This window comes from Zosterops lateralis, assembly GCF_965231275.1.
Source record: "Zosterops lateralis genome assembly, chromosome: 9".
NCBI classification, from domain to species: Eukaryota; Metazoa; Chordata; class Aves; order Passeriformes; family Zosteropidae; genus Zosterops; species Zosterops lateralis.
The window spans coordinates 30272914-30293658 of record NC_139769.1 but is presented as its reverse complement, the minus strand read 5'-3'; the positions used below and the strand labels follow the sequence as shown (position 1 = coordinate 30293658).

At 47.4% G+C, this 20745-nt stretch overlaps 1 protein-coding gene across 2 annotated transcripts; it reads left to right on the top strand.

Annotated features, from left to right (window-relative positions):
* Positions 1-21: 21 nt before the first annotated feature.
* Positions 22-19421, top strand: TADA1 (transcriptional adaptor 1). 2 transcript variants are annotated; one of them, XM_083867663.1, is made up of 8 exons: positions 22-129; positions 411-502; positions 1344-1409; positions 7302-7399; positions 9482-9715; positions 10685-10836; positions 11707-11869; positions 12836-19421. In XM_083867663.1, exons 1-8 carry the CDS (start codon positions 56-58, stop codon positions 12986-12988), a joined length of 1032 nt encoding a protein of 343 aa, XP_083723789.1. In that variant the 5' UTR covers positions 22-55; the 3' UTR covers positions 12989-19421. The 2 variants fall into 2 exon arrangements, with proteins under 2 accessions (XP_083723789.1, XP_083723790.1); XM_083867664.1 differs by having other exon boundaries at positions 9506-9715; positions 12836-19419.
* Positions 19422-20745: the final 1324 nt, after the last annotated feature.

Here is a 20745-nt window from a genome sequence, read left to right as displayed (position 1 = left end):
TCGGCGGGCACGTGACCGGCGGGCACGTGACGGCCCTGAGGCGGCGGCGGGCGTGATGGCGACTTACGTGAGCGAGCTGGAGGCGGCCAAAAAGAGCCTCAGCGAGGCGCTGGGCGAGAACGTGAAGCAGTGAGTGTTTTCGGGGAGCGGGGGGTGTGGGGCTGGACCCGGCTGGGTCGAGGCTGTGCGCCCCTCACGGCCCCTCCCGCTCCTCGCATTTCTGCCGAGTCCGTGCAAAACCCGCTGGGTGTGGGAGCGGCGCCTTTCCTCCGGTGTCTGCTCGTCACCAGAGGTGCTCGAGGAAAGGGGCCCTCAGTCAGGTTGACACAGTGATGTTTATAGGTTGGACTCGATCATCTCGGAGGTCTTTTCCAACCGAATTGATTCTGTGGTTCCCTGCTCTTCCCGAGGTACTGGGCCAACCTGAAGCTCTGGTTCAAGCAGAAGATCAGTAAGGAAGAGTTTGACCTGGAAGCGCGCAGGCTTCTCACGCAAGACAATGGTAAAATAACACCTGGTGTTCGTTCCCCTGCCCTGCCAGGCCTAGGAAGCTCCTCCAGGCTCGCGGTGCTTCCCGAACGGGGAAGGTGCTTGTGAGGAAATTAGCAGTGGCCGGGGCTGCGGCACCAGTGGAGTTAAAATGGTGGGAGGTGTCCCGGCCTGCGTGGGGAAGTCCCTGTGTAACCCCGGCACTGACAGACAGTTCGGCGTTCTGTGAACGCGTTGAAAATTAAAACATGCTGTTCGAGCAACCAAAAGGCCTTTTTTTAAATGTCGCTGTGGAGACATGCTCCTTTTTGTACTTTTTTGGTGCTCAGACTCCAAAGAGGATCCTGTCACCCCTTGATCCTGTCTCTGAAGCTGCTTTCGCTTTCTCTAGTGCACAATTACTCTGTGTTCCAGAAAATCCCTGCAATGAACTCTGTTATTAGAACCTATTTGAGTTGACTTCATCTTTGTGGGGCTGATTCTCGTTTTGGTGGATTTTCCAGCAAAACCAAAAGCACTGCAGTGGGGTGCCTGCGTGGCAAGAGGGACAACTCTGACTTGCTGAATACACCAAATTTGTCAAGTAGCTGTAACACACTGTGTGTGTGTGTGTAACACTGAGAAGTGACCTAGTTGTTTCCGTGCTATGTGTAGTATCTTTTGTGCTGTTGTCACAGTGTAGTAGATTCTCAGCCCAGCAGAAGAAAACTCTCAAAAAAACTTAAATTGAAAATTAACTGAGCAGGTGGGAAGAAGACAACAGTGGGAAAGCTTAGGGAGCTACTTTAGGATGGCTTTGAGGAGGTGCCTCTGGACACTGATGTGCTGCTAATGAGCTCTCTCTCTCCCTACAGTCCATTCTCACAACGATTTCCTCCTGGCTATTCTCACCCGATGTCAAATCTTGGTTTCTGCCCCAGGTGAGTCCTGAGAAGCCTTATTAAACACTTGGTGTAACACTGTGCCCGCCACTTGTGTGTCTGGGGTGTGTGTGCACAGTACCCCACTGTTCTCAGCCTTAATACTCGTGGGATTTTTTTGCCACACAGGTAAAAATGTAGCAAAATAGTGTTCCAGCTGATTTCAGCAGAGATGCTTCTGTGACTAAGCTGTGTATGCTTGGTTAGAGGCTGATGCTGGATTGCTGCCTGTGATAACCTGATTTGATTTCTGTGTTGGGTGTCTGCTGCAGGCTGAAGGGTAAAGGCAGATGCAGCTTTCTCTTTGATGTGCCTTGTTTACGTCTTTCTCTCCCCTCTGGACTTTGTTCCTGGTCATTGTGGGGAGCTGAGTATTTCTGACTGATCTTGATTTCCAGTAGATATCTGATAGAAAAGTGCTTACAGGGAGCCTTGGTTGAGCTATGACCAATTAGCCCAAACTTCTGCAGATGGTTAACATTTTAACTTTGTTAGCATCTAGACTCTAGATGCTAACAATTTAACTTTGTGAGTGCCTAGAATGGCTGTCCTCTGGAAGGGTTGCAGGGTGTGCTTTGTTAGGTCTTCAAAAGAGCTCAACCAAGGGTTGTGGTAGCAAGCGCAAAATTGAGCTGTAATTCAAGATCTGGAACTGCTGTGTAGGAAGGGAGAGAAAATTGTTACACCTCACATGGGCTCAGACCTGAGAGATGAGTTTTTTGAGAGAATACCTGTTACTGAGGGGCCTGCTGTAGCTAGAAGAAATAATGCCTGCGAGATTCATGGAGCCCACAGGTTTTTGTGTTGGAGCTGGTCCTTAACTCTACCAGCTGTGCTAATTAAATGTTAATTGCCCCAACCTCCAAACTTGCCTTGTTTGCTCTTGATTGAACTTCAAAAACCCCTTGTGTGTACTAAACTTGTTCCCTTTACGGGTCTGGACTCATGTAAATCAGAAGACTTACATGAGTCTGAATCTGCTGCTCCTGGCTTTTAACTTTGAGTAATTAATTACAGCTGGATTATGAAAGGAATGCACAGGGAACAGTGATTCTCCTGACTTTCACCTGGAGCAGCTGAGCTAAATGAGCAGGAGAGGGAGACAGTGCCTGTTCTCTGAGCTCAGCAGTGAGCTGCTGTGAGTGTTGGGGTGGAGTTAATAGCTCAGAGGTCTTTTGAGAGGTAGTGGTCAGGCTGGAGCCTCTTGCCATATGACTGAGATTGGGCTTTGCTTTTCGTGCTCTAGGCTCAGCTGTACTGAATGTCATTTGTCTCTTTATCCAGTCTCTTTATGCCACTTAGTTATGGCAGGCAGTCTGGCCAGGACTTGTCAGCAAACTCCCAGGTGTCCCTTTTTCAAGGCTGTTTAGGATTGTGTGATGGTAGAGCCCCAGCCCAGAGCAGAGTGCTCCACAGGTGATTTCCATATGCACATTTTTTCCTGCCTGACCTCTTTAATTTCAAGTCTGGAGGTAGTTTTCTCTTGTCCCATTGCAGCTGCTCTCTTCAGAGCCCTCCAAGAGAACCCTGGTTGTAGTGGTTCAGCAGGTCAGTGGCAGCATGTGGTGATCCAGCTGGCCAGGATCCTTTCCCAGTGCTGGTCACCTCCAGGGCTTTCAGGCAAGCTTTGCCTGGCACTGTGTCCACTGATTGCATAAGCCAGCTTGAAATAAGTCAGTTGAATCACCAGTGTGTGGTCTTAAAGATGTGGTTTGGTGCTCTGGAGCTGAGAGTACATTCTGCTAGTCCCTTCTAGAGCCTCAGTTGTGCTGTCCACAGGTCAGTGCAGTCTCCTAGTCATTTGGGAGCTGGTCTGTGGTCAGGTACCTCTTTCTGGACCACTGACTTTTAGGTCTCTTACAAGCAAGATCTCATTGTCAGCTGTGTGTGGTGGAGGGTTGTACATGCAAGCCCAGGAAAATGCAGTATGAGTGGAATATTAACTGTTAAGATCTAGATTTCTTTTTCTTCCCCTAGATGCCAGTCTTACACCAGCTAGTTTTTTTGTTGTGGTTTGGTTTTTTCCTCTCTCTCTCTTTTTTTTTTTTTTTCCCTCCATGTAAGAATGGAAAGCTAACAGGCTTTTGTCTCAACCACTGTCTTTTGGGTAGAAGGTATTTACTTCATGATTCATGGAAATAAGTAACTTTAAAGAAGTGTTTTTGAGGCACTTGATACGCTCTCACAAGGGTTACTGAAGCATGTATTTTCCACCTTCATGTGAAAGACAAAGGGAAAGAACCATCCTTAAAATGTTATTTTTCAGGAGCGATTGTAGTATTTGTTGAACCATGCAAACAAACCCATCTGATCCCAATTCTGTTGCCTCTTGTAGTAGTGGTTTCACCTGGGATTTAAGGGGGCACTTGGTGATTGTCACCCTTTTTGAGGGCTCTTTGCATTTCCCCCTCTCCTCTGCTCAGGCTGTTGGTCACCCAAACAACTTCAAATCCCAGTTGCACAGCCTCTCTGGCATGGGACATTTAAGGCTTGGTGGTGCAGAGGGAGGGAGGTGTGTTGTCTATTCTCATGTGAAGGGTGACATTTGGGGTCAGCTTTTTCTGGCTGTGTCCCCTCCCCAGTCCTTGTGCACTGCCTCGCTGGTGGGATGGGTGAGGAGCTGAAACACCCCTTGACTCTGTGCTCTGCAGGAATGAAAACGTCCCTGTGTTACCAACGTTGTTCTTAGCACACATCCAAAACATAGTCCTGTGCAAGCTACTGTGGAAAAAATTAACCCCCTTCCACCCCAAACTGGCACACTGGGATTTTTTCTTCCCCAAAAAATTCCATCAAGAGGAACTCTGGTTTAAATTCTTTCTTAACCTTGCACGGACTTGCTCACTAACCTGACCTTGTTTGTTGGACAGTTGCAAGCACTCAGGGTATCAAGGTTTCTTGAGTTAATGTGTATCTTACCTGAACTGTTCCCTCCTTTCTTAGCTAAATGTTAGCGATAAAACTGAGACAATTGCAAACACTTGAGTTAGTGATGTAAGGATTTAATTTATTTTGTAGTAGTCTGGAGCCAATTAAAAGATGGTTCAGCGAATTAGAACTCGTGGAATAACAGGAGCATTTTATTTTGTCAGGTTTGTTCACATGCTTTGCTCAGAGGGCTTTCAGCTGTGAGATTGGCTCAGGTTGCTTGTGTTTGCTTCTCTCCAGAGTACTGAGAAGGGAGAATAAGTAAGAAAATGGGAGTGTGAGGTTTTTTTGGCAGAGGGGAGTCAGCAGAATATCAACCAAATATCAGCAGAATACCTGACCAAAACCCTTGTTCCTGTAAGAAGATTAAAATAAACAACCCCTTCCGAACTGAAGATCAAGTAAACAGGAAATGTGTGTTTTCTCTGTCTGCTTCTTTCTGTGGTGACTTTCTCTGTATCATTGTCCTTTCCTCATGTAGCATATCAGGCTCTGTCTGTTGCCATCATGATGGTGCCATGCAGAGATGTGGCAGCTGCTAAAAAAATGGTTTTTGTCTGTCACTGATCTTTGAAGGCAAAGCAGCAGCCATTGCTGTGGCTTGTTAAGGTCTGATTTCTTTGATAGCAAGATTAAATAAAAGCTGCAGACATCTCTGAAGCCAGCCCAGCCGTGTCATTTGTGGCCAGGAAGGCCAGTACTGGTTTTCTTTGAATGCTAGAGGGAAATTTTGCTTTCTTCATCTAGTACAAGTTGGGTTTGGTAATATGAAAACTTGGAAAAGGAACCAAAAATTCTGCTATGGGCTCATTATGGTGGGGAATAGGGGATTGTATCTCACCTTTTCCTTGTTTTAAGCTGAGTTTGGCTAAGTTCTTGTTAAATGTGCTCATCGAGATTCAATTAAGTTGCATCTTTCAGATCTACTGTCAAAACCTAAAAATTTAGTTGCCATTTAATTTACCAGCTACTGTATTATTATTTAAAATAAGGTATTTTAAAAATTCCGACTTGGCTGTAACCTATTATATCTGTAGAACGTTGTCAGAGAAAAGGGTGTTTTCAATTTCCATCTCCATCCATTGCATTTTGTCTGGTAATAACTGAGGCTGTGAAAGAGCTGTGTGAGACTTTGTAGTTCTCCACAGTGGTTTCCTATGCCCCATTATTAGGGCCTCTCCTGTGATGTATTGATGAGCAGTGACACCAGCCTTATGATTTTGGGGGGGAATTTATTACCTTTTAATTTCTTAAACTGACCAGTGGATTTTGACAACAGGGTTTGTACACTGAGGGCTTCCACCTCTCCAATAGGATGTAGGTGAACTTCTTGGTCAACTTCTTTTTTTAATATAGGGAGAATGTGCCATCTCTCTGTGTGTGTAGGTTGTTTCTAATCCCTTTTTAGCAGATGACCATTCAAAAACTTCACCTGAATCCTCTAGTTGAGCCTGATCCTGTTAGAATTTTTTTTTTCATAGCAGAGGACATGGTACTTGTGCTCCAGCCATGGTGTGGGAAGCTCCCCCAAGACAAGGACTTCTAGCCAGCCTCATTCCTCATAAACAGGGCTGTGGTATAACTGTATTTATGAATTCCTGACTACAGCAAATTAAACATAGTTAATTCTTGATTACAGCAAAGTAAGCATAGACAGCCAGAGATAAACCCACAGATTGGTGTGAAGCTGGGGGAAACTGTGGGAGCAGGAGAGAACCACAGCTGGGTGTTGGTCAGTGCTTATTGAGGCCAGCCAGGATGTGGGTGGTGAGATGTGGAAAGGCTGCTGTCACTTCTTGTCTCCGTCTATAGGAAACGGCAAATTCTGGCTGAGATGTAGCCAGGGAATGTCCAAGACACTGCTGTGCTGTCAGAATTGCCTGGCAGCAGAGCTCCAGCCTCTGCTTCAGAGGCAGCTGAAGTGCCTTCAGAGCTGAGGTGTCCAAGCTCCCTGGAGGTGGGACATGCCCAGGGCATGCCCAGCTCCAAAGGAAAAGGATGCTCACTTGCAGTGCCAAGCTGGAGGAGGAGGGTGCTGGAGGCACACAGCAGAGGCTGCTCTGTAGCCACAAGAGGGCTGTCCAGTCTCTGGGTTACATTTGTTCTGTCAGCAAGCACACACATCCAATGCAGTGCTGTCCTTAGCCAATGTTCCTGAAGCAATTAATTGCTCATAGATGCTGTAAACCAGTCAGCAGGAAATTTGCTAGGTTGTCCTTGCCAAGAGCTGTGGGATTATCAGGAAGTGGTTTGGCCTGCTGTAGCTCAGACAGCATTCACTGGACTTTTGAGCTGATGATGTGACCAAATGTGGTTATTTATTGATACTAAACAGGACCCTCTTTTTCAGCTGTTTGCTCACTGGTCACATTAGTGATGTCCTGCTCCTGAGCTCAGTGGCCTCTGCAGTTCTTCCCTCCTCTCCTTCTCTACAGTGTAACAGAAAATCAGCTGTGATGTTTAATAAGGATCCATGACAAAGCTTGCTGAAATAAAAGGAGAACTGGGGAGTCAGACTGCTCAATTCAGGTGGTTTAGCATCTGACCTTATCCAGGAGTGGGTGAGAGGAGAACCCACCTCCAGGCAAGCTCTTACCTTCCTGATGGAACAAATGGCTTGTTCCTTCCTTTTGGATTTTCTTTCAGGCTGTGCTTATCTCTCTCCTTCCACCATGGGTTTTGTGTGGTGTGTGGACAGAAATTGCTGCATAAGTCATGGGTGTTGTGAGTGAGTCAAAGTAGCAAGGGGCTGACAAAGGAAGGGAGGGGCTGCCAAAAGTGTTCTCCCCTCAAAAGACCTTTATCTATGCTCTGGCTGTGGATTTGGGGTTGAGCCTTAACAGGTGGCCAAATGTTGAGGGTTTCATCCTGACCCTAAATAAGCAACACCGAGTGGTTTTGGGTTTGGTTTGTTTTGTTGGGGTTTGTTTGTTTGTTTTATTTTTTTTTTTTTTCAATTTGTAGAAGGTGCTGGATCTCTGCCATGGCCAGGTGGCTCTGCAACTAAACCTGGAAAACCCAAAGGGAAGAAAAAGATTTCTTCAGTTCGCCAAAAGTTTGATGTAAGTTCTGTGTGAGTTCTGTGGTTCTCTTTACACATCTGCCAATTTCTTAAAGCAATTGATTTACTATTTATTCAGGCAGACAGAATTCACTGTGTGACTCTCAATGTGTTAGAAGCAAGATATTCCTTGGGTGTACTGTTTTCAGAAAGTCAAGTTTTTTCAGAACTGAAAATGCCTTTCAAAGGTGCTGTCTTCTGATAGGTGACACAGAAACGTGCAAGATGCAGTTCAGTTTGCAGCAAAGGCTCTGTACACCCACCCACTACTGTCACACCCCTGTTCTGCAGTGTTTCCGTGCTGCCAGAGCTGTGTGCAGGGGGCCTGGTGTGACACAGATTTGGGATGAGGCACTCTCTTCAACAGGTAGGGTCCTTCCAGGGACTATGATCAGGCACTCTGTGTACTCTTCACAGAGCAGTGTTCCAAAGGAATGCAAGTCCAGCTGAGGGCTCCTTGTATTTAGAAAGTGTTGAATTACTTTGCAGTGCTCACAGCTACAACCTGAATTGTGATGTTCTAGATTCAGTCTGTGTTACCTTGCCTGTCTTAAAACTGTAACTCTTGAGTTCAGTAGATGAGAGTTTGAGCAGTAAGTTGTCATGTAATCGAAGTCTTAGAATTTGACTTACTCACTACCCCAAGGATACTACTAGATTTCTAGTGTTTGTGCACATGTTCAGGAATGCTTGGCAGTAAGCATTGTATGAAGTGCATGTTATGATTAATGGACTTGTCTGGTATTAGTGGAATTCCTGATTAGTGTGAACTTGGAAGTGCTTTGGTATTTTGAAATGTTTCCATTACTGGTCAAAATAACAGCTGTGAATGACCACAGGTCGATTCCAGTTGGCTTCTGCTCTCCCAGACCACATTCCTCCTGAGAGTTGCTTACGTTTTGAAGGTCTTTTTTTCCAGGCATGTGACTTTCTTGTAATGAAAGCATAAATCTTTAGAATTATGGGGAGGGAAACCTGCTTTCACATCAGCAGTGGGTGGATTGGTTTTTCACTCTGAGTTAAATGCCACACTGTCCTTTGACTAAAGCAGCCCCTCTTTCTCCCCTGAAACTAAGATGTGAGAAATCCACTTTGCTGCACATTCATTGTTCATATTTAAAGTACATGTTTGTCCTGGTGCCCCATAAGAGCCTTGCAGCAACCTCCATTCCAGAGCCACTGGAGAGGAGAGGGCCAGGAGTTGTGAGAGTATGATGAGTCTTGTTCCCTTGTGGGTTAGTGCTGGGCCAAGCACATGGCTGGGCTTGAGGATCAATAATTTCCATTTGCTTTGTTCTCCCCTTTGTCTGGGGACTGAGGAGCCATCAGAGCCTTAGACACAATGCAGCCAAGGGTTTGTGCTGGAATACAAGTAGCCTGGGAAGTGCCACCTTCTGGTATGAATTCCTGTTCTGTGATGAGTTTTTTCCCTAAATAACCAAGTCACTCCTGAAAAACAGTCATAATCCATCTCAGTGGCTGCTCTGTAACACAGGTCTGCTTAGAGTAGTGAAAGTATACAGGGAGACTGGAGTATGAAATTTGTGCTGAAATTGGGATAAGTTTAAAGCATTAGAGAAATGTAAGAATCAATCTTACAAATTTAGGATCATAGGTTTTAATCTGGAGGAAAACTGTACAGATAATAAGTAAAAATATACCCTTCTGTACAAGAAATGACTAAATAGATGAGACCTATTCCACACAGAAGGTATCTGAGAGACATGAAAGTCCAGCCATTGGCCTGGGTAGTGTGAAAGGAGATAAAAAGGACAGTCACCGACCACATTTGGGACTCCCAGGAGAATCAAACAAATCTAGCAGGTGGGGAGGTACAGAGCAGACCACAGCAGGTGAGTCTTCATGTGGTGTGTAGAATTTTTTGCTGCAGTGTGTTGTGGATACCCAAACCTCAGGTGGTTTGGAGTGCTACTGGACAAGGGATAGGAAAGGATACCAGCACTGACTTAGCAAATTCTTCAGCCACAAGTCACTGGGGAGGATTTTTATAGATGAATGCTTTCTGACTGGAGAAGGGATGTCCCCTTGATGAACCAAAGGGTCTCAATGAATATTATCTTAGGCTCTAACGTTGTGTCCATGGCAGCACCGATTCCAGCCTCAGAACCCGCTGTCGGGAGCCCAGCAGTTTGTGGCAAAGGATCCTCAGGAGGATGATGATTTGAAGCTGTGCTCTCACACCATGATGCTCCCAACACGTGGCCAGCTGGAAGGAAGGATGATTGTCACTGCCTACGAGCACGGGCTGGACAATGTCACTGAGGAGGCAGTGACAGCTGTTGTCTATGCTGTGGAGGTGAGGCTGGGCTGGGGGGCATCAGTGGTCTCAGGACACCAGCAGCAAAAGGCTCTGTCTGCAGTCTGGAGCATTGTCCCCCACCATGGGGTGGAAACCTGCTGCTCTGATTGTTCTCCAATTGCCCTTTTGCCTCAGAGTAATGTGAGAATGAAGGATCTTGTGCCCTACATATAAAGTCTTGGACTTCTGTCTGCAAGTGTTAGTTTTGATGTACTTGCACAGTACTCCAGGCATGCTTAAGTAGCTGTTGTGGAAAGTGCTCCTGTCACTTAAAAGCAGGGACAGAATGGGAATGCCAGTTTGACCAGTTCTATAAAAAGCAATCTGTTACAGGCACAATGGCTATGAAGGGACAGGATCAGGTGATATCTGCAGGTGGACCACTGGTTTAGCTTTGGCCATCGGTGGTGCATCACTTTACACATCCCAGGAATGACACAGCCATTGGTTGGAGCTTTGATGTGTGGATGGTTTTCTGCACTCAGCCCAAGTTCCCCATCTGGGAGTGAGGCCAAATCAAGAAGCTGTTTGCTTGGTTTTTTTAGACTGTTGCTTCTCCAGCACTCTTCAGGCAAATGAAAAAGATGAGTGAGTGGCTTTTCATTGTCATTTCAGGGTGTGTATTTCAGTTCAAGTGTAACATCTGGTGTCAGTTATGAAATCTTAAACAGAGGTTGGGAATTTCCTAGCATTGAAGACACCCCTTTGACATTTGAAGCAGGACATCACATAGTAAAGTAGTTCACAGGCTGATGCTTACAGTACTCACAATGTTCTCTGCCATGTTGTCTGTATCCAAGTGTTGGATAATGAAAACATCCTGTAGCTTGTCCAGATATTGGTTCCCTTCCATCTTTAGGTTCTTGTGGTCATAGCAGGACTGCTTCTGTCTTGCCAGTTGGTGAAGCCCTTCTAGCCATGAGTGAGTAATTTAGCACATGTCACAGGATTTGTTTTATGTTGCAGAACCACCTTAAGGACATTCTGACCTCTGTGATATCCAGGAGGAAAGCCTATCGTCTGAGGGACGGCCATTTCAAGTATGCCTTTGGGAGCAATGTCAACCCTCAGCCATATCTGAAGAACAGTGTTGTTGCTTATAACAACTTAATTGAGTGGTAAGGAGCTGGCAGCACACTGATAGTGTACATGGTTTTTGCTAGTCTTGGAATTACTCCATGGCTTTCTTCTTTTATGTGTGTTGATGGTGTCCTGCTTTCACACACTAAGGAAGGCATTGGTATGGAGGATTGTACAGCTGAACAGGGAGTGAGAATATGGGGATTTCCCAGCACTGGATTGTAAGGCAGTGTTACATCTCTCTCCCTTACTTCTGCTTGTCCAGCAGTTTATTACTGCTTTTTGGAAACTTCAGTAATTTTCTGCCTTTGTGGAGACACAGCCATTGTGCCACAGGATTGAAATGTCAGTGGGCACCTGCAGGACACTGCCATCCTGTCATTTCCTGCATCCAAATGTGTTAATGATTACTTGGCACATCTTTTCAGTTAGCAGGGCTTCTAGGTTTTCCTGTTTGGAGTCTTAGTGTCAAAAGAGTTTGTGCAGTGCATCTGGCAGCATTTGTGTGTGAGAAGGCAGCTTTGTTTGTCTGGGGCAGCTTCTAGCAGTTGACAGGAGGTCGTGGGTGTTTTAAGATTTGATTGTAGCGCTACAAACAACTCTGCATAACAGCCGGCATTTTAGTTTTATGTTGTGTGTGCCTTAATTTTTATGCTGCGTAGAAACTATTGGCTGCAAGTAACAAAAGTTGCACAACTGAGACCATTTAAGCAGGGCTGGAGCATGCTGGGCGTCAGTCCACACTCCTTGTTAAACTGGAATTTAAAAGAAATTTTTTTTTAGAGCTGAAATAATTTTATGGACATAGGGGCCACAGCTGGTGCAGAACAGCAAGGCCCCTGCTGTGTGACAGCCACAGCTGGTGCTGGTTTTGTGACTGGGATGTTTTCTGCCTGCTCTGCCGCCAGCCCCCCGAGCAGCGCAATGCCCTCGGTGGGTCAGAGCCTGGCCCCTCCACCTGCTCCTGACGATGCTGAGCAGCAGGCAGCCCTGCTCCTGGCCTGCTCTGGGGACACCCTGCCAGCAGCCCTGCCTCCAGTCAACATGTACGACCTTTTCGAGGCACTGCAGGTAAGCTGGTCGTGTCACACCTTCGTGTCACAGGCAGTGCTGCCCTGAGTGCCAGCTGCCAATCTTAGGTGTGGTTTATGTGCAAATCCCCATTTGTTTTCTCTTCCCAAGAGTTGTTTTCTCTTTCTCTTTACTTCTTTGCCTCTGAGTCTTTGGCTTTGATTTGTTCCCACTGTGACTCGGTTTAATGCCTGTTCTGATCCCCTTGGTCACAGAGCTGATGAGGAAATACCTATCTCACAGCTGTGCAGGATGGGTGAACACTTCCTCTGCAGGAAGGCTGCAGTGATTATATCAGAACTGAGCTGGACAGATTTTGAGAGTCCTGCAGCAAAATAACTTACCTGGCATGGCCCTTCTTACTCCTCATGTTCCACCTGGCTACTTAGAGGAATACTTGGTCCTGGCATGCAGGCCACTGCAGTGGGATAGCTGTGATCACCCCAGCCCTGGGGAGGCATTTAAGGTCATCTGGGTGAATTTTCATTGGGGATGTATGGCTGTGGTTCCCTCCCTCTCTGGCAGCTGTAGGGGCATTGCCTACTTTGCATGTCTAAAATTAGCTGTGAGAAATTCCCCTTGATCTCTGCTGTTGTGAACAGGCCCTGGGATTTTGTCTCATAGCTGTGGATACACACCACAGAGCTGTAATCAAACATTCATCTCCTGTTTAGTCAGAATTGTTGTTTCTATGGTTTTGATGACCAGTTATTGATTGCCACCCCAAGAGCAAAATGACTGTTTCCTTACATGGCACTCCCTTAGAAAGTGGTGTAAGAGATGGTTGTGCTGTGCTGGCTGCTGTGGCAGTGCTGGCAGGGAGCAGCTCTCCTTGTGAGATTCCCTTTGTTTCCACTCTGCAGAGCTGGCACACAGAGCATGCTGTGGTAGAGAGAGGTTATGCCCTGGCAACATGGGCAAATATGTATGGAGATGTGCAGCTTGTTTTCCAACATGCATTTCCAGGTGCACAAAGAAGTGATCCCTGCACACACAGTCTATGCTCTGAATATTGAGAGGATTGTCATGAAACTCTGGCACCCAAACCATGAGGAGCTACAGCAGGACAATATCCATCGGCAGCGCCTGGCAACGAAGGAGGGCCTCCTGCTCTGCTAGAGCTGGGCAGCCCTGCCAGCCTCAGGTGGCTCCAGCCTGCTCCTGGGACTTGTCATTTGGATGCTCCTTACAAACCTGTGTCAGCATCTCCAGGATCATGTGATTTATGAGTCAGCTTTTCCTATGGAAATGGGACTAAGTTGTGGGACACTTCTCTGCTTCCCCAGAGTCATGTGCCATGGAGTACTTGCAGCAATGCCACTGAATTGGAAAAGAGAAACAAGACGTGTTCGCAAGGACTGTTTCTAGGGAAAATAAATGTGAGAGTGGAAAGAATTGATTTTAAATAAGGTGTGCTTTTGTCTTCTTTTGTGGGCATGGAGAATCTGCCTCCTTGTCCTTCCCTCTCAGGTAGTTTCCTTCTTGAGCTCAGACTCCAGAGGCCTTGTCCAGCTTCTGTTGCAGCTTGTGGGATCCTTTTCATAAACTGATTATGGGGTGGGCTCTTGTGAAGATAAGCAATTCTCTAAGCTGACACTGTTCCTCTTCTACCGGGAGACTTCTGATTAGAAACTGACAAAACAAGGCAAAAAGGGAATTTTCTTGGTATTGGAGACTCCTTGGATTTGCAGCATGAACAAATGTCTCCTCTCACTTCCTTGTAAAAATATGCAGCCTTGTATTACTTCATTATGAAATTATGCAGCCACACCTCTCCACATGGGAGATGTGCAGATCACTGTGTAAAAGGAGAAATTCCACCTTCTGGGTTTCAGGTGCTCTACTGTATCCCTGAGTCAGCTGTGGGAACTAGCTTATTATAACAAGAAAATGCCATTAAAGTGTCTTAATTGCCACATGACCTGGGTTTAACCTCAAACATGAAGGTATGTACTGAAGTATGACTCACTCACTGTGCCTCTGGATTAATGGAATTGAAGCAGCTGCTTCTGGGGGAACATGAAAGGGGAAGCTCATGGTTCCACTTCATTCTGGTTTTCCTATTTGGAATGTATTTGGATGGGAGGCCTGTCATATTTCTTGTGAAGTTTTCTTCTCTGCTGTACTCCCAGGACTGAGGAGGGTGAAAATCCTGGATGTTTCTTCCCAGTTACTGTTTTTATAACTTCTTTTCCTGACCGCTGTGACTGTTCATGTTGCACCAGCTTTGTAACAAGGGGCTGTGCAGCTGTGTGTTCCTGGCTTTTCTGCATCCCCTTTGGGATGTGCTGTGGAGTCAGGCATAGCAAGAGGCAGTGTCTGGGCAGGTATTGGTGGCTCTCTTTGTGAGATCATTTTAGGATTATGAAGAAACTGGGAAAGGCAAGGCCACACAACTGCAGCAGAGCCTGGCAGGATGGGAGCAGTTGTAGGTAGGTCTGGCAGTGTGTGGTTAAGGGAGGATTGGGGGAGAAAAAATGGATGATTCCTTTTGGTCCTCTTCTTTTGACTGCTTTGTTTTTCTGTATTTAAGCTGGTTAGAGTGAGCCTGAGCTTAAAACTTGACCTCAGTGGCTTTTACATGAGAGTTTTTAAAAGCCGTGTTTAACCTTAGTAATTGCATGGTGGTGAGATCATCAAGCCACCCAAAATGCAGACCGTGAGATGTGGGAGGGAGATTTCCCAGATAGTTGTGATGCTTCTGGTGTAAAATGAAAGCATTAAGCTTGTTTGCTAGAAACTCTGGGGTAGCTCTGAGGATCTCAGATCTGAAGAAGGCACCCAGCCTCTGACAGCATCACAGGTGGGTTCTGAAACAAAATGCTAAGTGTGGCACTAGAATCTCCCTCCTGTTTGCCTGAGCTGTGCTCTGAAGAGCCAAGTCATCTCCTCCACACTGACAGAGTGAGGTGTTTGGTATGCCTGCTGCACAACAAAGGCTCGAACAAGGAATTCATGTCAGCTGCATTGCAGAGATCTGAAAACCAAAAGGCATGTGTTCTTGAAGCACTTTCCCATGAAGTGTGAGTTTTTGTGAGGAAACAATGCTTTATAGGCTTCTTGGGTCATGGAGCTGCAAGGGATCACAGAATATTCTGAGCTGGAAGGAAGCCACAAGGATCAGGAGTCCAACACTTAAGGGAATGGCCCATATCAGACCCATTATGAGCACCATGCTGTAACCAACTGAGCTAGTCCCTGTGACTGTCTGGAGGCTGCTTTTGCACCCCCTGCTGAAAGAAGGGCCAAGCTCAAAATTAGAGCAGGTTGTTTATTTCCAGAGATGAGATCAGAGAAGTGGTGCCATTTCCAGTTCTGATGTGTGGCCATGTAGCCAGTGAAGGTTTTTCTTGGGAGCCCTGCCCTGAGAGCAGGGGGGTGGTACTGACAGGTATCAGTGTTAGGCTGTGACAGGGCATGTCTGTCTTCACTACAGCAGTCAGTCCTCTAAAATGAATAACACTGCTGAACTTCAAAGCAGCACAGAAAGTAGTTTGGCAGGGTCTGTCATTTGCCCCAAGATCCACCCAGAACCTGCCAGCTCTGTGGCAAGCTGAGCTTGAGCAAAACTATTCCTGACAGATGTTGGCTCAGAAACCTTCAGTGTAACTTCAAAGTTATCTTGGGCAACCTGATGTACTTTTTAGTGGCCTTCACCACTGAAGGCTTTTTCCTCTGACCCATGCCTCTTGCTGCAGTTATGTGTTGCAGTTATTTCCTGAGATTTGTTATAGTCATGCCAGAATATGGAAAGACAGAAGGGAAGGGGTGAGACATCACCTGCCAGGTCCTCAAGAGTGAGAATTGCATCATATGCTCTTAACTCTGTAGGAACTGTGCAGTGTACTGAAAGTTGCCACTTTTGGAGTTTCTATTTGCTTCTGTTTCCATTTCTAGATCTGTAGTGAAAAACCACTGGCCACCTCATGAACAGGGGCAAAAAGTGCTCAAGATCTTCACCAGACTTGCTTCATGGCCTGGGTTGGGGTGAGGTTGTTCATCTCATCCCAGAAATAATCAATGTGATCTCCATCCCTGGGAACATAGGAGTCAGAAAGAAAATCTGTTACTTTTCAGACAGGTTCATGTGCCAGACCCGGCTTCAGTCTGACCAAACCTTTCCACTTGGATGCCAAGCAGGATGCCAGACATGTGAATGTAACCATCCTCAACACCCTGAAACAGCCAAACCCTTGCTCCCAGACTTTGACCTTGCCTTGCTGGGGCTGTGTTGGTTATCATTAAAAAGCACTGTTTCCATTTGAATTTCTGAAACCAGTTTCCCAGCGATGGGCTGGTTTGTTGTTAAATAAAGGCTCCCACAATCAGATATCTGCTTCTGTGCAACAACAGCCACTTCTGAAATGCCACTGCGGTAAGAGCAACGAGCCGGAGCTGGGGCCGCTTTCATCTCACAGGAAGGGCTGCTGGCCTTTCCATGGAGCACCCTGTAACCTCTTTGAATCCTTTGAAGGCTTTTAAACCCTGTTTTGGAATGTGTCAGCAGGGTTCCTGCCCAAGTCCTGGCAGAGGTGTGTGTTCTTCCCTGCTCCTGTCTCCATGTGCACAGCTGGCCGGCTCTGCATCTCAGGAGGGGATTTGGCCCTGGCTGAGCAAACTTCCCTGTACTTCTATTTATATCTCACATAGGTGCTCCAGATGGATTTGGCAGAGGAGCAGCAGGTGCTTGTCTGTGCAGTGTAGTATTTCTGTGAAATGGAGGCTTGATTTTCAGATATTTATAGTTTGTTTGTGTATTGTCGATGGGAGCATCCGCTTGATTTTTCCCTAGAGCAACATAAATATTTTAGACTTCTTTCTTCCACTGAAACTTAAATTTCTCACTAAAATTCTGTTTTCCCACCACAAAGAAAGCAAAAGGCATCTCAGCCTGCTTTATTTTCACCTCTGTCTCTGGCCTCTCCAAAATACTCACCAGAAGTTTGCTCTAAGTTGTCAAATATGAGTTTTGGCTCTATAATAAATAGGGTATTGAATAACTCCATAATAAATGACTTCAGAATAATTCTTTTCCACTCTCTGCATTCCCTAAGGACAGAAAAAGGGGGAGCAAGAGCCTGGCTCTGCTGCTGTGCCCTGGGAGTGCCTGGTGCTGGTGCAGCCTTGCTGTTTTTCTGATGGCTCACTAAAGGATTGATGCTGCAGGGTCATTCTCCTTTCTCATGTGTTGGAGATTCATCTCTGAATTCCTCCTGCTCTGCAGAGTGTCTCAGCTGGACTCCATGGTCTCCCCTGGAACCTGTGAGCAAGGGGCTGTGTGAGAGCTGGGCCAGACCTTCCCTGTAGGTAGTAGGTGCCACAGTGTGTGGCTCCCTTATTCTGCCAGTACATCCACCAGCAGTGGAGGGAGGCAAGACAGAGAGGTGTCAGAGCAGAGCTTTGTCTTGGTGTCCCATCTGGAGCTGTCACAGGCATTGCACAGAGCCCTGGGGAGCCATTCTGGGGAACAGCAGTGGCTGCATCTCACAACTCTTTGTGTTGGTAGTGCTAAAAAATGGGGGTAAGAAGCCCTTGGAGCAAAAAAACCCAAGTATTTACTCTGCTGCTTCAAACCAGCTTGTGCACACTAGTACAGCAAGTCCTAAATCCTATTAGCAGAGAGCCAAACCACGTGTCCTTGCCCCTGAGACAGCAGGGCCCTCCCTGAGCAGACGTCCCAGTGTGGTGAGGCTTTTTTTATTATTATTAGAAATGTTGGAAAAGCTAATATGGGAAGCAGACAGGAAGGAAGGATAGAACCCAGTCTCCAGGCCCCAGGAAGCGTTGAGAGTGGCCTTTGCTCAGCCAGCTGGGTGCAGGGAGCAGCACGAGGCTGTGCAGCAGCTCCTGTGCTTTTCTGACCCTCTGACCTGCCCTGTGAAGGATGTGGGGATGGCTGGGTAGCCCATCACCATTGCCAAAACAGTTCTCTTGCAATTTCCTGGAGCTTCCCAGCAAAACACAGCAGACAAGTCTTGATTTAGGGTGTTCTGTCAGAGGAGACCCCTTGGGCCATGGGTGCAGTCTCTGCCAGAGGGACACATCAGTGCCTGTCAGGGCTCTGACAGGAGGCTCCAGCTCCAGAAAATCCATAGTGCTTGGATACTGATGGGAGTTTGTGTCATTTGAGTCTACAGGATGCCCGTGAGTGTAAAAAACCAAGAGAGACAAAGACAGAAACCTGTCAGCACACACAGACACATTGAAAAACCACCTGAGCACAGCCCAGCTGTGGGTGACGGACACCCACTGTATTTGTGCCAGCAGGTGCCACTCTGAAAGTGCTCTGTTTTGAAGGCTCAGCCTGGCTCTTCCCTGTTGCATGGGGGTGTTGCAGCTCATCCCAGTCTCCCATTTCCAGCTCCTGAGGACTTGGTGTGCAAGTGGTGGATATATTTGCTTTGGCATTGTAGGGAGCAAATCCATGTCCTGGGTCCGTGTAAAGTGCCTCCTCCACACCAGTGCTCAAGGGAGGAGCTGACCCTGCACATTGCTGATCTCATTAAAACTTAGCTTACGCATCCATAGCCAAAAAATAAAGGAATAAAGCAAACAAAGTCTCAAGAGCATCATTAATACAGAGCAGCCAGAGCTGTTTGGAAATCACACTTGGAAATACTGATATCGAGTCCCTCAAGACTTGAACCAACTTTGCTATTTCTTTTTTTTTAGTCATTATTCAGTGTCTATAGCCAGACAATTCTGATTAAACAATTGCACTGTGTGAACCTTTTAGGTTTGGCTAATCTTTTGTTTTAAGGAAAATATAATCCCAAGATGAATGGGCTGTCTGGATGAGACACCACAGAGTGAGCTCAGCAGGACTGAGCAGTAACTTGGTGAAAGATAATTCTGACCACCAACCCCTGTCCTGTCTTGCAGAAATGACATGAAAGCGTGAGCAGAGGAAGGAGCAGCCTTCCCAGTGCCCTCCCAACCTGTGGCCCTCAGCTAAACCCTCACTGGCTCCTGGGAAGGTGGTGGTGGACAAGTGGGGCCATGTCCCCAGCATGCCACACTGCTGCTGTCCCAGCTGGCCACAGTGGGGACAGGGGGAGCAGGGCTGTGCCTGCAGCCAGCCAGGCTGCCTGGATGGCAGTGAGCAGTTCCCCAGAGGGTGGGCTGGGCTCACCTGTGCTCCTGCAGCCTGAGCCACATCAAAGCAGCTGAGGAAGGTGCACAATGCAAATGAGCTTCACCTCAGAGCTGCTGTCTAACCACAGCTCTGCCTCTGCCTGGGATGTAGGAATAATCTCATGGGTCCCCTACTGAAGCTTCTTGCTCGACCTCAGAAGTGCTCGAGGTCCACTGGGGCAGAGGTGTCAGGCCAGGCGTGGAGGCAGCATTGTGGAAGCACAACCTGCATGTCCTGAGGTGCTGATGGAACCTGGGAGAGGAGCAGGCAGAGCGCAGCTTCCATGGGGGTCTTTGTTGGCATTGTGGTGAGGACACACATCTCCTCCCCTGAGCACTTTGTGGCTCTTGCTTTTGCTACTACTAAAAGGGAGTATGTGACAAATAAATGGATGGGCCTGATTGCCTAAACACCAGATTGTCCAGGCCATGGAGGAGCATCCTGGCACTCCCAGCAACCCTTCACTCACTGTCTGGTCTAATTCTTATTCCTGTAATTGTATTTTTTTCTGATATTAAACTTGGAGAAAACTCAAAGACCATTAGTCACGGCTTCTGCTTTCTGGGGCTTTCATTGTTTATTTGTTAATGCTTTCTGAAAATTGTAACCACAGGGGAAAATGTGGTCCTTAGCCAGAGGCTGGGCTGAACTGGCTGGGATGATTTTGACTATCGCACTTTTTTGAGAACAAGATTTCCAGTTCCTGCAGAAACATGTCCTTGATCTCAAGCTCCCCTCTCTGCTGGGCTGATATCAGTGCTCTAGGTGTATCCCACCTCTGTGATCCCAGAACCCTCCAGCATGGGAGTGCCCTGGGCATGGGTCTGTGCTCCCTGTCAAGTGTCACAGGTGAGAGAGAGGAACTGGAGCTGCTTTTCAAGCTGAGACTGAGGAGAAAGAGAAGCACTAGGGATTTCTTTCAAAGAGCAGAGCATGAAGGCATGTCTGGGTCATGCCTGAGGCACGTTTGCTCCCTTGGCAGGGTAACACTGCTGCTGCCTTGTGCTGCTCTAGTGGAGCAGGTGCAGTTTGCCCCAGCTTGTTTAAAGTCTGAAGAAGCCCAGAGGCTGAGTGAGCAGCCTGGTGGCAGCCATGCAGGAGAAGGCTGTGGGGAGTGCCCATGCCTTTCAGGAGGTCCACGGAGCTGGGGATCTGGGAGGTTGCAGCTGCTCTCCTGTGGCACAGAGGGGGGTTCCAAAAGCCCCCTTTTGCTGCAGTGCCCAGGTGGGAGGGGGTCTCAGCCTCTCTCTCTGGAGCAGCTGTGTTCCCTGAGCCACCGGTGTCCTTGCTCACAGCAGCAGTCCCAGGGTTTGTCACAGCTGGGCAGTGCCCTGCAGCTGCATTGACCCAAAAAACCCAGGGGCAGGTGTGGCAGCCCCACTTGGCATCATTGCCAAATCTAGAGCTGCCATTCCAGGGACCTCAATCCATTCCAGGGGCCAGAGAAGTGGTGGGCACACAGGACAGCTGGGGACAAAGGCAGAGGGAGGGAGCAGCCACCTCACCACCACCGCTGAACAGCTGTGGGAGCTCTGGGCTGCAAACCTGAGCATGACTGCCAAGAAGCAGCAGTCTGGATGCTGATGCCACATCACATCTCCTCCCAGCCCCTGTGGATGCCAGGGTATGGCCAATAGCTCCTCTCCATGGTGCACAGCTCACTGAGTGGGTACAGTGGGGACATCACCAAGAGTGCAAATGAATGCCCACAGTGCTGTGGGGCCAGCCCATGGTGTGCTGC

Bases quoted from the DNA above. Each gene is read 5' to 3' on its own strand.
- TADA1 (XM_083867663.1), top strand. From the start codon at position 56: ATGGCGACTTACGTGAGCGAGCTGGAGGCGGCCAAAAAGAGCCTCAGC. The intron at 130-410 runs GTGAGTGTTTTC...GCTCTTCCCGAG, and splicing joins CTGGGCGAGAACGTGAAGCA to GTACTGGGCCAACCTGAAGC. The intron at 1,410-7,301 runs GTGAGTCCTGAG...TTCAATTTGTAG, and splicing joins AATCTTGGTTTCTGCCCCAG to AAGGTGCTGGATCTCTGCCA.